The 16,840-nt window shown below is 55.1% G+C and overlaps 1 protein-coding gene across 1 annotated transcript in view; it reads right to left on the bottom strand.

Annotated features, from left to right (window-relative positions):
* Positions 1-16,840, bottom strand: part of PTPRN2 (protein tyrosine phosphatase receptor type N2) — a 587,908-nt gene that overhangs the window by 512,838 nt on the left and 58,230 nt on the right. Inside the window, exon 2 of the mRNA XM_081535514.1 lies at positions 9,298-9,348. Coding sequence (XP_081391640.1) covers positions 9,298-9,348 — 51 coding nt within the window. The remainder of the gene's footprint in view (positions 1-9,297; positions 9,349-16,840) is intronic.

The following is a 16,840-nucleotide window of genomic DNA, read 5'->3' on the forward strand; positions in this document are numbered from 1 at the left end:
AGATGGGAACAGCTAAGTCCTGCGAGTCCTCAGAGCTGCCTTCAGAGCATTTGTTCAGGCCACTGGGTAAGAGAGGGAGAGACCCTGGCCAATGGAAAGCAAAAGGCATGGGGGTTTTTCCTCCCATCGGAACAAGGTCTGACACTGGAAAACAGTAAAGTAGACGTGGAAGGATTCCATTTGGACACAGGTTATAATCAAATAAGGTCACAGTGTTCATTCCAACAACTGGGAACATAAAATTTATTCTGTTTTGTCGAAGAACTAAGACTGCCCAGTATGCAATCCTATGGTGAGTTTTCCCAACTGTGTGTATTTCTAGTGGCCTGTGGCATAATCTGCCTTTTATTTCTTACATTTCTGCATCTTAGCAGAATCGCCAGTAACCTGACTCAAGGGAACTTCCCAGGTATGTACCCCAAGACAAGCCCCGCCTTCTCCTCTAGTAGGAGGTCAGCAAGCCCCCAAAGGCCCACACAAGGTGTTCCCAGGGGCCCTCCTACCACAGCCAAACACTGAAACCCACCCAGAAATGGCCCACGTGCCGACAGAACAGGGCTCAGCAGCACAGGCAGGAGGCGCGGGCCGCAGAGGGCCACAGAGGGCCAGGCGGGGAGGAGGCTCAGGACCCCCGTCACTGCGGGAGGGTAATGTACAGATACAACCCTGAGCTTGAGTCTCGGTGGATTTTTACATCACTAGAATTGGAGGAAGCTGTGGGGTGCCTGCTGCTGGGCGAGCAGAGAAGGCGCGGGGGTGGGAAGGGTCTGCCCCGTCCCAGGTGAGCCCACCAGGCAGCCAGGGACTCCCTGAAGGCCGGGCAATGCTGTGGGGAGGGGCCGGGACCCGCGGGGTGTCCAGACTGCCCACATTCTGTCGGACTGGCTGCTCGAGGATGTGAAACCCTGGCCATCAGTCTTGATAAAGCCAGTCCACGCCTGGACCACAGCCTGGGTAATCGCTATTTTAATGCATCCATTAATCTTGTAGTACTTCCAATGTCTTCACCGCGTCACAATGTTTAAAAACCTGGATACTTGACCTTGAGCTGGCCTAACTTCCACAGACCCAGAGCGGGGTGGGGGGGTCTGTGCAGACCGGCCCCACCACCAAGAGTCCTTCAGGCCATCATGCTTTCCCCCTCTTTCTCTCCAAGTATTCCCAGAGGATCATTTCTATTCTAAGCAAAAATCAGAGCTGTTATTTTTTCCCAAAATGGAGGAAACAATAGGAAAGTAAACTGTCCCCTGTGAGACCTCACAGCGGGCAGCTGAGGAAGAGCCTCCCCACTGGAAGATGCAGAGCCGGTGAGCCTTCTCCTCGAGGCCAGAGGAGGGCTCCACAGGGCCGCCCCCTCCTGACAGAGCCCCAGGCTGGCTACAGGCTGTGTCCACAGGGTCTCTCCCACCCACAGTATCACCTGGCTTCCAGTCTCTGGGATTTCTTCCAATTCTGAGAACAAGTTTAAAACCCATTAACAAAACCAATTTCAAGCCAAATGAATAAAGGGGAGGCCCTTCCACAGGCGGTTTCCTCTGATTAATATTTATGAGAGCGGAAGCAGCCAAGACCCCGGGTGACGCGTGCCCCGGCCCAGGATCTCTCCGGGGTTTGGGTGAGCGTGGGGCTCCTGGCTCATTCCATCACCGGAATCTGCCTTCAGGGAAAAAGATGACACCAGTTGGCAGCTCGCCCAGCTGGTGCTTCCAGCCAGGCCCCGGGCCCTGGCCCTGGCGAAGGTGCCTGCAATGTGGTCATTCTCGCCTCAACCCCCACCTCACCACAGATGGCCATTTCCTTGCCGTGGCAGCATCTGCAGATTCACAAGTGGCAAAGCCACAACACTGACCCCCACACCCCCTGTGCCGCTGTGAGAAGCAAACACTGGGCTCAGCTGGAGGGACGGTGGGTCGGCCCTGGTTCCAGATCCGATTCGGACCCGTTCACCCAAATTCAACATCGAAGAGATCGGGTCTGCCGTCCATTAAAGGAGGACAAAGTCAACTCAGGAGGAAAGAACCTCTCAGGGAGGCGGCAGCGACCCAAGGGGGTCCATGTGTAAAACACTCAGAGACGCACGGAGCCTTCTGCACGCACACTGCTGCCGGGTGATGCTGTTTCAGTTACAGAAACGACGTGAGGGGCGCCAGTCCACCGGAACTCCCTCACAGGCTCTGAGCCAGGGAGCCAACCAGGGCACATTCCAAAACAGCCCCACCGAGCTCGACTGCGGGTCACTCCTGAGCCGTGGGTGGCAGAGACCTCTGCCATTACCCAGACGCCAGCTGACCCTCCACAGACCCGCCCTGTGAAACCTGTGCGTCCAGTGTCCCAGGAGGGCAGAGGCTCCCAGGGGGCGGCCACAGCTCCTGACTGTCTCCCCAGCTGCCCCAGGGTGGAGCTGCGCTGACTGGAATCAGTGGCAAAGTTTAGGCCACAGAAACTGACCACAAATCAACACAGCTCGCCCGGAGCTAGCTGCTGACCGCTGACCAACACAGCACTGGCCGAACCACGGAAACTAGGCCCCACACAGCTACCCATAGACCAAAAAAAAGAAAAGAAAAGCTCTTTAAAAATACCAATGTATAACCTCTAGGACTCAAGTTTAGTATAAAATCTTGCTCTAAAAACACAGACTTTTGTGCTTTTCACAGCAGCATGACCACAGGTATGCACCACTCATCCAGTCTCTGGTCGGGGCTAAAAACATCAAGAGCTCATGACCCCCAGAGCCAGCTCCCAGTCTCCTCCAACACCTCTGGCAAAACGAACCAAAACTGAACGAGGATTTAGCACATTTCTCTCAAGACTGCAGCAATTCTAGACTCAAAGTCCTATGAGCGGAGAAGGAGCAGCCATGAAAATATGTTAAAACTTTAACACCCTTCCTGCTGCAAACCCACAGCCCTCCTCAAGAGCGACAAGCAACTGTCTCCATAAGGAGCCACTTCAGGGTGTGAGTGTGGACAGGGTGGGTAAGCAGAAGCCCACGCCTGAGACAGCTCCAAGGAGGCAGGCTGACGTTGCACAGAGCAGAGAGGGCACACGTGCCCACGTCATCTGCGCTCAGCAGGGGAGAAGACGCACCTGCAGATTGGACCACGCCACAGTCCTGTGCCCAACGTGATGCGTTATAATCACTACGGCAACTGGATGAGGCAGGGGCTGGGGAGGAAAGGATTCCCAACTCTGAGCAGTGGATGCTTCCTAAAGCGTAGAAATGCAGACACGGGGCTCCCGAGAAAGACATGGTCATAGCCTCAGAAAATCTAGATTCATTTGAAAAGAACTAATTAAAACTCCAATCTTGGCTTCAAGAAACAGCTCAAATCATCCAACCATCTAACAGTTGACAATGACAAACTGGGGAAAAAAATGTTGTTTTAAATATTAACGCAGGAAAAAAGCAGGTTGCCATAAGTATCTTAAAAACCAAATTTTTAAGCATTTGAAAGGAAAAGAAAAAAACTGCAAGGCAGGTAGCACTTCAATACACAGCTCAAACAGGGATGCGTCTTGGCCCTGACAGAGTCTACTTGGCTTAACTTGCTTCACCCAGGCCCCGATGCACCTGCCCCACAGGACACCTCTCTTCTGTATGTGGGTGACGCTCTTAAGTAGACACCAAGACCCAGTACTTATAAGACCAAAACCAAAACCACAGGACCGATGAGCAGAGACTCAGGCCAGAAAGGGAGACCCGGTGGGCATGGGGGTGGGTCTCATGCCCTCACCTGCCTGCACGGAGCCCCGCAGCGTGGCCCACTGGACATCACCACAGCAAACCCTCAGCCAAGGGGAAGAGCCACAGCGCCTCGGGACTCCACAGACTGCCCATCCACCAAGAAGCCATCACACGCTGAGATCACGGGCAGACTCTTGGACCCTGGACCTCGTAGGAGACGCTGTCCATAACTGGCACTTCCAGTTAACTTTCCCCATAGAACACTCTAAACAGCCCTGGTTTGGACACAGTGGAAAACATGCAAGTAAGTTTCACCTACTAGACAATTCATTATCCTCTCTTGTCTTTATAATTAAAGACTTTTAAGAGTTAATTGGACTAACTGGTAAATCAATCTAGAAACTGGTAGGAAGGAAGAAATAACATTTCAAGAGCATTTTAAGACACACACGCGCACCCCAAGCAGGGTGCTCCCCTCAAAGCTGGCATTCCGCCGGGAAACGGCAACGCCGCCTCCCATCTCCCCTCGTTCCTCCGTGGGGAGGGTCCCCAGGTGGGGGACACCCTCAGCAGGCGACAGCTGAGGATGGGTAGGCAGGCGGGCAGCGGGCGCTGGGAAAGGGTGGGCTGCTGGGCCGGGGGCCAAGTTCCGATGGAGGGCGTGTCCCGCCGGGGGCGTGTCCCGTTGGGGGCGTGTCCCGTTGGGGGCGGGGGCTGGTACAGGGCGTGTCCCGCCGGGGGCGTGTCCCTACGGAGGGCGTGTCCTGACCGAGGGCGTGTCCTGACGGAGGGCCTCCTGGAGAGGCCTGGGGAGGCGAAGGCCCCAGCCGGACCATGTAACTGCCCCCTGGGACCAGCACTGATGGACAGCCGGTCGCGGCAGCAGCTGCCTGTGTGCCCTGGGAGCAGGGGCCGCAGCAGGGACCTGGGACAGCGCTCCAAAACTCCAAGCACACGGATGCACTCAGCGGGGCCGACCAAGTCCAGCAGTGACTGCAGCACAGGCGAGGCGAGTCTGGTGGGCAGTCTGCTGCGGAGTCTGGGATCAGGGCACTCACGCCCGCCCTGTGCAGGGTGGACCCGCAGGAGTTTGCCTCCTTAGCCCCCCGACCCCAGGGAAGGACACAGGCAGCAAGGTCTGGAGCTACACTTTTACTCACGGGACGTGTCCTCTCGCTGTTTCCTCAGAACAATAAAACACCCCCGCCCCCTCCAGGGCTGGTTACTGTGGTGACAAAGACACACCAGATCCAAACACGAGGGTGACACCAGCCATGCTGTGAGCCGCCCTGTGAGCCGCAGAGAAGGGAGTCCTCAACCTCTGACACAGGGGCATCTCTAGTCCCCCAGAAATGGCCCGCGCAGAAGCAGGAAGAGGTGGCCCAGGGGTTCCCTGGGAATTCAGGGCCCGGGGCCCTAGAGGGAAGGGAACACGAGCCTGCCTCCTGCAAGGTGACCCGACAGCCAACCCAGAGGCTGACACGGAGGAAAGCAGGGCACTTTCCAGGAGCAGCTTCCTGGCTCCTGAGCTGAGATGCGAGGGTAGCCAGGTAAGGAGGAATGAGAAGACCGGTCTGCCCCTCCTGGCTCCCCTGCAGGATCCGAGCCTGACGGACAGCAGCAAAGGGACCCTCAGAGCCCAGGGCGCCTGCGGGCACGCCGGCTGCGTGCGCGTGGCAGCCGCTCAAATGGAGCCGCATCAATTGTAACTCATCTCCAGTCATTCATGTGAGGCTCGAAATTGCATTTTTTTCCTGTTAACATGCCAAATTAAACTCTGCTTCGCACCGTTTAACTCAGTAATTAATCCCCATTCATTCCCCCTGAGTTCTGATTAACTGGGATCTGGGAGGGGAACGAGCCTCCCAGCCACACACTTCTGGGCAGCTGTGGCTGGAGCCAGGTCCTGCCCGCACAGCCGCGGACCCACACCCCGCACCAGACAAAGCGGTGAGGCCGTTAGGTGTGCTCCCTGCTAGATCTTTCTCATGAGGAAACGCCTGGCTGCGGTGACAACCTTTCCACAGCTCAGCGCCCCAGGCCAGCTCAGGGTGTCTGCAGACCTGTGGAGGGGACCGAGCCCTCCCTCTGGGCCCGGGCGGCTGAGGCAAAAGCAGTTGCTCATTGAGAAGCAGTCGCATCACTACTCAGGGCTCATGTCCCCAGGCCGCCAAGGAGGGGCGCTTGTCCACCTGACACTCTCCTTGGCCAGGACACAGCCTCTTCCCGGAGCCCCTCCTCTGCAGAAAGAGCAGGACACCATCAAGGACCCAGGACACAGCGCAGTGAAGAGATGAGACTGAAAGGCTGAGGACACGGCACAAGAATGTGCTTCCTTAGAGGATCGCTTCTCTGACGCAGACAAATGGACTTGGGGACAGTTGAAAACTCTCCCAGGTTACAAATGCCACCCCTCCATCTGGGCAAACTGCAGACAGATGGACACAACTTCTCTCCCATGATGCAGGGACTTTTTAAGGAAAACCCCTCTCAGAGGACCGACAGCAGCATGGATCAGAGACAGCAGCTGAGCTGCCCCAAACAACAGACTTCAGAATATTCAGACCCTGCACTTCCGTGACTGGTCTCGTCTGCCGTCTGTACCACAGTGAGCTCAGCGAGCGCTTTGTGGGGAGGTGGGTGGAGGAGGGGGCTGGCCCCCAGGCATCGCTTCCCAGCACAGGGGTCTCCTCAGATATACCCCAGGGTTTCGCAAAGGCTGCAGCTGAACCCCGAAGAGCTGCTGCAAGAGCTGGACTTGCCCAAGCAGAGCGTGAGGATGGCCCACTGGTGAGGGTCAGACCCACAGGTTGGCTTCTGCATCCTGCTGACAAAACAGGGCTTGAAAGGCCACATCCTCAACATCCCTAACCAAGCTTTGCAGCACCGTGAACTTGAAATGTATCCAGACAAGTTATCATCAAACTCTACCTCCTTGGAATCTAGAAGTCCAGTCAGGATATTATCAAGTGAAGAACCAGTAAGCCAACCATTTCTCAGCACTGCTTTTATTACCTCAACAGCAGAAGTCAAAAGGGGAGCATGACCTTCCTGAAACAATGCGGGAATGCTTCTCACAAAGTGGATTTTGTGAAGCCATTCCATGGGAACCGCATCAAGCTTCAAAGTCAGCCTTCAGAGCTGGTGGGTGGGGAACACCGAGCAGCCCCTCCGCAGAGCTGCTCCGCCCAGAGCCGGCAGCCTCCAGGGCCGAGTCCCGGAGCCTCTGCCCGCGGCCTGGGGGTGTCCGGACCACACGGCCTCTCCAGGCTCTCGGGTGGCCCGTGATTCAGGCCACATCGATTTTATTGCTCCGACCTAATCTGTTTTTCAGACTGGCTGTACTTTTTCACAGTCTCCAAGTTGTCAAATTAAAGCTCCATACTGTTTTGTTTTTCCAGTGCAATAGAACAGAATGGCCCCGTTTGTCAAACTCGCAGAGACATGCTGGGTGCACAGCAGGTCACAGCGGCAGCTGACAGACTCCGCCTGTGGTCACCGAACATTAACATGGAAAACGTGTTCTGAGAGCTTCCAACAAAAATCCTGACTTGGTCTCTCCTTCCGAGAAAGCTTCGGGAGGAAACGAAGCAAGTGAGCAGGGAGGGAGGGAGCTTCACAAGCCCGGGGCCTGGCCCTTCACAAGCCCGGGGCCTGGCCCTTCACAAGCCCGGGGCCTGGTCCTTCACAAGCCCGGGGCCTGGTCCTTCACAAGCCTGGGGCCTGGGGCTCTGTGCCCCGAGGACCGGAGGCCGCGGATCCGAGACCCCAGAAAGGCCAACTCAGGAGGAAGGCAGGGTGGCCTGAGACCTGACCTAGGCTCTTCCCGGTTCGGAGGCCCTGCCAGCCTGCCCAGGGAGTGGCTGCCTTGGGACGGACGCTGTTTCATGAGCCAGGCGGCCATCCTGGAGGCCCCTCCCAGCCGCGGCCTTTACTCCTCCTCTCCGGGCCCCCCTGCAACTCATCACTGGACTTGGGGAGCCATTCTGTGCCCAGGTTCTTGTCCCGTTACCACCCCCAGTGCCAACCCTAACTGAAGACAATCTGTCCTCCTGCCCACCCACCTCAGACACCCAGCACATTTCTGCCGAGAAGCTGCCCCCTGCAGCCAGAACAGGGTCCATGGCTCCCCAGGGCTGCCCTGAGCGGGAGCTGGGGGCTGGGCCCACTCAGTCAGCGCCCACGGCAGCAGGCCTGAGGCAGACCTGCCTCTCAGAATCAGTTCAGCAGATGCTGAAACGTCTTTATTAGATGAATCTTATTATAAAAGTTACACAGGACCGCTTTATTAAATGAAGGGATGCAAAGGGACTTCAGTGTCCGTTGATGCCCCCACACACCCCCAGCCAGGCTGAGCCCCGCAGCCTCGCCCAGGGCCACAGAGCCGGGCCAGCACCTTCCATCCCTGCTCACTCGGTCAGGCCACAGCGGGCCCTCAGCTGGACCGGAGGGAATATCAAACACCGGCTGTCTCCATGAGTCAAGGCCTGCGTGTTCATGTTTACACTTAAACTGCCTTCTGTTTCCACATGACTCAGAGCTATTCTGCTACATGATGTTAGTGTCCTTCCACGGCAGGGAGGCAAGCGGAGGTTGGGGGAAGGAAAGCCTCCAGGAGCCGTGCCAGCGGCAGGCCTGCTCCCAGTCAGGGACAGAGGGGAGGCACAGAGCTACAGCTTTTATGCTGCCGGCCCACCCTAGCCTCCAGTTAAAGTAAACACACATCTGTTTCTTTTATGATCCAACCTCACCAAGTCAGGGCAGATGACACTTTTTTTTAATAAATTATTTTGTCAAAAGCTGCCTCCAGATAAAAGCTTCATGAGGTATTAGCACAAGGAGCCGCGCTGGGGCCCAGCGAGAGGCCCGCCCGCGCGGCTGCGCTGAGGAGGCACTCAGGCCAGCCAGCGCGCGACAGCCCAACCCGGGTGGCCTCCCATCACACAGCTGCTGTAGCCTCCAGCCCAGGTCACTGCTCGCCACAATCTGCAGAATTCTCCCCAAAAAGAACGAACACCCAACAGGACTGTCCAGCCTGTCGGCGTGGTCCCCAGGGCACGTTCACTGTGGGGACGCACACACAGCTGTCCCAGCCCCACGTCCACAGGCTCCGACCGGGACTTTCTCGCCAGGATGCTGGCCTTGCCGCCCCTGGATCTTGGCCCTCGACAGCACGCCTGGGGGCCTGGAGAGACAAGCCAGCTCGGAGGCGGCAGCGCAGAGGCTGGACTGGACCAAAGGGTCCCAGGCACACGTCCCGCACGTGGGCTCCGCCCACAGGCCTCTGGTCGGCACAGAGAGCTGGGTGGAGCCGGGGCGCCCGCGCCAGGTGGGGAGGACAGAGCCCACCCTGCAAACACTCACCGTGGGGCACAGGCGACCCCACCTCACACCGGTCCTCACGGCACGCCTGGGGTCCCGTGTGCAGAGGGCGTGGCGGGTGCTCTGGCCAACCCTCGTCAGCACGTGAGGGGCCGAGGCCAACGTCTGCACACGCTTCGGAAGAATCGAGCGTGAACCCCACCCGGGACCCTGCTCCACGTGGTGAAGCCAGCCTTGGGGTCACCGTGGCTGGCGTAACAGACCGAGTCTGCGGGGCCGGCACTTACCGTTCACACAGGTCTCGGCGGGTCTGCAGAGGCCATCCTCAAACAGGCAGCCTGGGAGGAGACACAGAGGGGAAAGAGTCAGAGCCTCAGTGCCCGTGGGCAGCCCCGCTGGCCCCAGAATCCAGGGGGCCTGCTTCCGTAAGAGGATGCCGGGCATTTGGAAGCCAGGGCCACACGCCCCTGGCTCGGGTCAGGGGGACGGAATGAAGCAGGGCTGGGAGGACAACCAGTCACCCTGTCCCTCTGTCACCGGGAGGGGCCACCCACCTCCTGCTGGGAGCCCAGCGGTGAGCCCGTCGGGGGCACCTCCGTGGCAAGCTCCCCACGGGGCCAGGCCCACAGTGCTCTGCACGTGACCCCACTCAGGTAGCACCTCTGGGTCCTCTGTCAACCCCCTGTGCCTAACGCCCGTGGCGTGCACCAAGGTGTCGCCAGGGCCTACGGACAGCAGAGGTGGACGGATGGAGGCCCGTGTGCTCCGTCAGGAGACCGGACGGGAGGTGAGGAAAGCGCTTACCCACAGCAGGGGCAGGGGAAGTGCACGGAGGGGTACGTCCTGCCCTAAATGCAGCCTCGGTGCCTGCTGTGGCCAGTCAGGAGGGTGTGAACAACAGGAACAAACTCAGAGCGATCCTTAGGGTGCCCCAAGCGTAGCCACACCTGCTCCAGCAGAAGCCAACAAAAGCCAGATGGTTCCTGAATATGCACATCCCTTCAGAAGCACAAAGCCTGTACTCCTGTGTCTCCAGCTGACAAGCTCCTATTCGGCCACTGAGACCCACGTCCACAATCACCCGTGGAAACCCCCTTGACGAGGCTGGTCGGTTGTTGCAGTCCAGGCGTCCACTGTGGGACTCTCCACATTGTGTTCTGATGTCAGCCTCAGGGCAAAACGTCTCTGAACATGAGACTCTCACGGTGAGGAACCACAGAAGTGGGGCTTCTTAGCCTCCACCGTTTCCTGGATGGCTGCCCCCGTGTCTGGCGAAGGGCAGGTGCTCAGGAGTAAACGGAAGAGGAGGACAGAGGAGAACGAGTGGACGGAAGCTGCTAATCACAGGGAGACTCGCCCCCGGGGGCATGTAAAGCCTGCAGCCATTAATTTCCTCACAAGGGAATTGCTCTGAAATCCCACAGCTGGAGAACTCATTCCTCCAGAGAGATGTGGACGGAGGAAGGCCCAGATCTGCAGAGGAGGCGAAGCATGGTGCAGGGCCAAGAACGCAAGTCTCACAGAGGGCAGAACCGCCCACACTCACAAGAATAAAGGAGTCTCACCTGTCCTGTGACTACTTTACACACGCGCTTTTACAGCCCCTTTGCCCCAGAGGAGAAGCCCTCGGACGGAGGCCCCGGGCACAGACGCGCAGTGAGCTGGACGCCGCCCGGGGCCCCAGCTCTAAGCAGAGCTCCATCCTCCTGAAATAACAAACCTGGTGAGAACAGCATTCCTCAGTCCAGTCTCAGCGCACGCCTTCACCACCTCCCTCATCCATGCACAGAGCCCCACGCCCTGCTCCCTCTTTTCAGAGCTCTGCTTCCTGCCCCCTTCGCTCTCCCTGCAGAGCCAGGCCAAGCGGAGGAGAGGAGAACATCCTGGGGGGAAGTCAGCGAATGCCCCCACCCGCCCAGAGGCAGCCGGGCACAGGGAAGCCTAGGGAGACTGACTCTGCTCTGCTTTCCCCCAAAGGAGTGACCTTGAGGAGGTCCCCCGGCTCCTCTGGCCTTGGCACTCTGAGCAGTGAAATCAGGCCAGGGTAGCTGACCTCCACCCCACATCCAAGGACACCTGCTGCTGCTGCTAAGTCGCTTCAGTCGTGTCCGACTCTGTGCGACCCCATAGATGGCAGCCCACCAGGCTCCGCCATCCCTGGGATTCTCCAGGCAAGAACACTGGAGTGGGTTGCCATTTCCTTCTCCAGTGCAAGAAGAGGAAAAGTGAAAGTGAAGTCGCTCAGTCATATCTGACTCTTAGCGACCCCATGGACTACAGCCTACCAGGCTCCTCCGTCCATGGGATTTTCCAGGCAAGAGTACTGGAGTGGGGTGCCATTGCCTTCTCCATCCAAGGACACCAGAGGAGCCCCAAAGAGACGGTAGGAGGGGCACAATCACGTTAAAGGTCAAATCCCATATCCGCCGTGTGGGTAACCCACAAACTGAAGAACAGTCATATCAAAGACGTTCTCACACTGTTGCAAAGGTTCTACACCCCACAGCACACTTCTCCAGCTGGGGATCCAGCCAAGGGACGGGAATCCCCAGGGAATCCGACTTGGAGGAACAGTGGCATTTGACTACAGAACTGCCACGGGACTGCGGGGACAGAGACTCTTGGAGGGCACAAACAAAGCCAAATGCGCACCAGGACCCAGGGGGAAGGAGCGGAGACCCCACAATGGCCTGAGTCAGGCCTGCCTGTGAGTGCGCAGGTCTCCTGCGCAGGCGCGTCGACAGTGGTCTGAGCCAGGCCTGCCTGTGAGTGTGCGGGTCTCCTGCGCAGGCGCGTCTACAGTGGCCTGTCGACGGGTCAGGGCCACTGGCAGCATCAGTCCTGGGAGGGATGTCTTGACATAGGTCCTTTAGGTGGTCGCCATTGAGCCCTACCACAGAGCTGTGGACTCCAGGACTGGGCTGCCTCGAGCCAAACAACTAACAGGGAGGGAGCGAGCCCCACCAACCAGCACACGCGTGGAATAAAGATTTACTGAGCATGGCCCTGCCAACCAGAGCAAGACCCAGTTTTCCCCACAGCCAGTCCCTCCCATCAGGAAACTTGCATGAGCCATTAATCCTCATCCATCAAAGGGCAGAGAGAAGAAGCAAGATCTACAATCCCACAGCTTCCAGAAGGAAAACCACAATCAGAGAGCTAACCAGAATGATCCCATGGACCACGGCCTTGTATCACTCAATGAAGGTGTGAGCCATGCGGTGCAGGGACACCCAAGACACACAGGTCATGGTGGGGAGCTTCTGACAAAACGTGGTCCACTGGAGGAGGGGGTGGCAAACCACCCCAGTATTCTTGCCTCAAGAACCCCATGAACAGTATGAAAAGGCAAAAAGATAGGACACCAGAGGTGAGTCCCCCAGGTCAGTAGGTGTGCAAAATGCTGGTGGGGAGAGCAGAGAAATAGCTCTAGAAAGAATGAAGAGGCTGGCCCAAAGCAGAAATGATGCTCACTTGGCTGGTGGTTAAAGTAAAGTCCAATGCTATAAAGAACAATATTGCACAGGAACCTGGAATGTTAGGATCATGAACCAAGATAAACTGGACATGGACCAGCAGGAGATGACAAGAGTGAACATCACTATCTTAGGAATCAGTGAACTAAAATTGACGGGAATGGGCGATTTTAATTCAGATGACCATTGTATCTACTACTGTGGGCAAGAATCCCTTGGAGTAGTCCACATAGTCAACAAAAGAGTCCAAAATTCAGTATTTGGGTGGAATCTCAAAAACAACAGAATGATCTCTGTTCGTTTCCAAGGCAAACCATTCAGCATCACAGCAATCCAAGTCTACGCCCCAACCAGTAATGCTGAAGAAGCTGAAGTTGACCAGTTTTATGAAGACCTACAACACTTTCTAGAACTAACAAAAAAGATGTCCTTTTCATCATAGGAGACTGGAAGGAAAAAGTAGGAAGTGAAGAGATACCTGGAGTAACAGGCAAGTCCTGGTGGCTCAGATGGTAAAGAGTCTGCTTGCAGTGCAGGTGACCTGGGTTCAATCCCTGGGTCAGGAAGATCCCCTGGAGAAGGAAATAGCAACCCACTCCAGTACGCTTGCCTGCAAAATCTCATGGATGGAGGAGCCTAGCAGGCTACAGTCCATGGGATCACAAAGAGTTGGACATGACTGACTGACTTTGCTTTGGCCTTGGAGTATAAAATGCAGCAGGGCAAAGGCTAACACGTTTGTCAAGAGAAAACACTGGTCATGGCAAACACCCTTTTTCAACAACCCGAGAGACTACACATAGATATCACCAGATGGTCAATACCAAAATCATATTGATTATATTCTTTGCAGCCGAGGATGGAGAAGCTCTACACAGTCAGCAAAAACAAGACCAGGAGCTGACTGTGGCTCAGATCATCAGCTTCTTATTGCAAAATTCAGACTACAATTGAAGAAAGTAGGGAAAAGAACTAGGTCATTCTAGTATGACCTAAATCAAATCCCTTATGATTATACAGTGGAGGTGATGAACAGATTGAAGGGGTTAGATCTGGTAGACAAGGTGCCTGAAGAACTATGGGCAGAGGTTCATAACACAGTACATGAGGCAGTGACCAAAACCATCCCAAAGGGGGAAAAAAAAAAGTAAGAAGGCAAAGTGATTGTCTGAGGAGACCATACAAATAGCTGAGAAAAGAAGAGAAGTGAAAGGCAAAGGAGAACAGGAAAGATACACTCAACTGAATGCGGAGTTCGAGAGAATATCAAGGAGAGAGAAGAACGTCTTCTTAAGTGAACAATGCACAGAAATAGAAAACAATAGAGTGGGGAAGACTAGAGATCTCTTCAAGAAAATTGGAGATATCAAAGGAATATTTCATGCAAAGATGAACTCAATAAAGGACAGAAATAGCATGGTCCTAACAGAAGTAGAAGATATTAAGAAGAGGTGGCAAGAATACACAGAAAATCTCTACAAAAAAGATCTTCATGACCGAGACAACCATGATGGTGTGATCACTCACCTAGAGCCAGACATCCTGGAGTGTGAAGTCAAGTGAGCCTTAGGAAGCGTCACTACAAACAAAGCTAGTAGAAGTGATGGAATTCCACTGAGCTGTTTCAAATCCTAAAAGATGATGCAGTAAAAGTGCTGCACTCAATATGCCAGCAAATCTGAAAAGCTTAGCAGCAGCCACAGGACTGGAAAAGGTCAGTTTTCCAATCCCAAAGAAAGGCAATCCCCAAAAATGTTCAAACTATGGCACAACTGCACTCCTCTCACACGCTAGCAAAGTAAAGCTCAAAATTCTCCAAGCGAGGCTTCAACAGTACGTGAACCGAGAACATCCCGATATTCAAGCTGGATTTAGAAAAGGCAGAGGAACAAGAGATCAAATTGCCAACATCTATTGGATCATATAAAAATCAAGGGAATTCCAACAAAACATCTACTTCTGCTTCATTGACTATGCTAAATCCTTTGACTGCGTGGATCCCAACAAACTGTGGAAAATTCTTAAAAAGATGGGAATACCAGACCACCTGACCTGCCTTTTAAGAAATCTGTATGCAGGTCAAGAAGCAACAGTTACAACCAGACATGGAACAACAGACTGGTTCCAAACTGGGAAGCAGTATGACGAGGCTGTGGGCTTCCCCGGTGGCTCAGCAGTAAAGATCTGCCTACAATGTGGAAGCCACAGGAGACATGGGTTTGATCCCTGAGTAGGGAAGATCCCCTGGAGGAGGGCATGGCAACCCACTCCAGTGTTCTCACCTGGAGAATCCCGTGGACAGAGGAACCTGTAAGGCTATACTCAGAGTGTCACAAAGAGTTGGACACAACTGAAGTGACTTAGCACAGCAAGACAAGGCTGTATATTGTCACCCTGCTTTGTTTAACTTATATGCAGAGAACATCATGCAAAACACTGGGCTGGATGAAGCACAAGCTGGAATCAAGATTGCCAGGAGCAATATCAACAATCTCAGATATGCAGATGACACCACCCTTATGGCAGAAAGTGATGAGGAGTTAAAGAGCCTCTTGAAGAGAGTGAAAAAGGAGAGTGAGAAAGCTGGCTTAAAACTCAACATTTAAAAAACTAAGATCACGGCATCCGGTCCCATCATCTCATGGTAAATAGATGGGGAAAAAGTCAAAACAGTGACAGATTTTCTTTTCTCGGGCTCCAAAATCACTGCAGATGGCGAATGCAGCCATGAAATTAAAAGACGTTTAGTCCTTGGAAGGAAGGCTATGACAAACCTAGACAGCATATTAAAAAGCAGAGACATTATTTTGCCAACAAAGGTCCATAGAGTCAAAGCTATGTTTTTTCCAGTGGTCATGTATGGATGTTGAGAGTTGGACCATAAAGAAAGCTGAGCACAGAAGAATTGATGCTTTTGAACTGTGGTGTTGGAGCAGACTCTTGAGAGTCCCTTGGACTGCAAAGAGATCCAACCAGTCCATCCTAAAGGAGTTCAGTCCTGGGTGTTCATTGGAAGGACTGATGCTGAAGCTGAAGCTCTAATGCTTTTTCCCCCTGATGTGAAGAACTGACTCACTGGAAAAGACCCTGATGCTGGGAAAGATAGAAGGCAGGAGGAGAAGGAGACGACAGAGGATGAGCTGGTTGGATGGCATCGCTGACTCAGTGAACATGAGTTTGAGCACAATCTGGGAGACAGTGAAGGACAAGGAGGCCTGGCGTGTTGCAGTCCATGCGGTCGCAGAGTTGGACATGACTGAGTATCTGAACAACGAAGGTTTGCTCAGTCCCCCGGAGGGAGAACCGCTCAGCTGACGACCAGAAGCAGCTGCCAAGGGCCTTGCGAGTTTCCTGGGGCTCGGGCCGCCTGTCCCACTGCCCAGGCCCTCGGGGGGCCCTCTCCGTTACTGCCTGGGATGATGGCAGTGCATTTCCTCTGCCCCCAGAAGACCTCAGGGAAGGCAGGGTGCAGGCGCGAGGGCCGGAGACTCACTCACCATGAGAACTGTGTGTGTCCCAGGCAAGTGGGGGGTGGCGCTGCTGGAACAGACGGCAGGGAAACGCTTTATTCACTCCCCCCCGCGTCCCCACCCCCCCACGCTCGACTCCTGCTGACAGTCAGGTGGGTCTGAGTAGGACGCGCCTCACAATTCACTCCTGATCGCCAGCCCCGAACAAAGACCTGCTCAGTGTTCACCCGGCTTGGTCCATCCCGGGGGGCTGGAGAAAATGCGCTACAGAGACCTCGACGTTTCTAGGTTTTCTTAGCCAGAGCACATCTCACCCAGCCAGGAAACTCGCTGATTTGACCACTAATTTACTTGTGCTGTTACTTGTGCTAAAATTAAGAAAGACCAAACTGCATTTTAAATATAAACCATAAATCGTCAGGAGAGAAAGAGGTTTGTCTGATGGAGCTTGGTTCAGACACACTCCTGGCCAAGGTCCACACCCCCACCCCCACCCCCCCACCCCCCGGACCCCACTCACCATTGCTCAAGCCGCAGCCTCCGGTCAAGTGCAAGGATGGCCTCGGGGCCAGGGGTCGCTCCGAAGGCAGAGTTAAATCTCAGAAGAAAGCTCAGGCTGGCTCACTGTAAGGATGTGGGCCACCCTGTCCCTGAAGGCTGGGTGACGTGTGCAGAGTCCCCTGACCTGCCCTGTCCCTGAAGGCTGGGCAGTGTGTGCAGAGTCCTCTGACTCCTGACATCCACAGGTCTCCCTTGGCTTCAGAGCGCACATGCACGTGAGCACACAGGAGACACACTCACACACACACACACACAGACACACACACACACTGAGCTCTAGTGTGACATCTTCCCTTCGCTCCCTCTGAACTCTGAGCGGGGTC

This window comes from Giraffa tippelskirchi, chromosome 10 (assembly GCF_054371585.1).
Source record: "Giraffa tippelskirchi isolate mGirTip1 chromosome 10, T2T-mGirTip1v1.2.pri, whole genome shotgun sequence".
Lineage (NCBI taxonomy): Eukaryota > Metazoa > Chordata > Mammalia > Artiodactyla > Giraffidae > Giraffa > Giraffa tippelskirchi.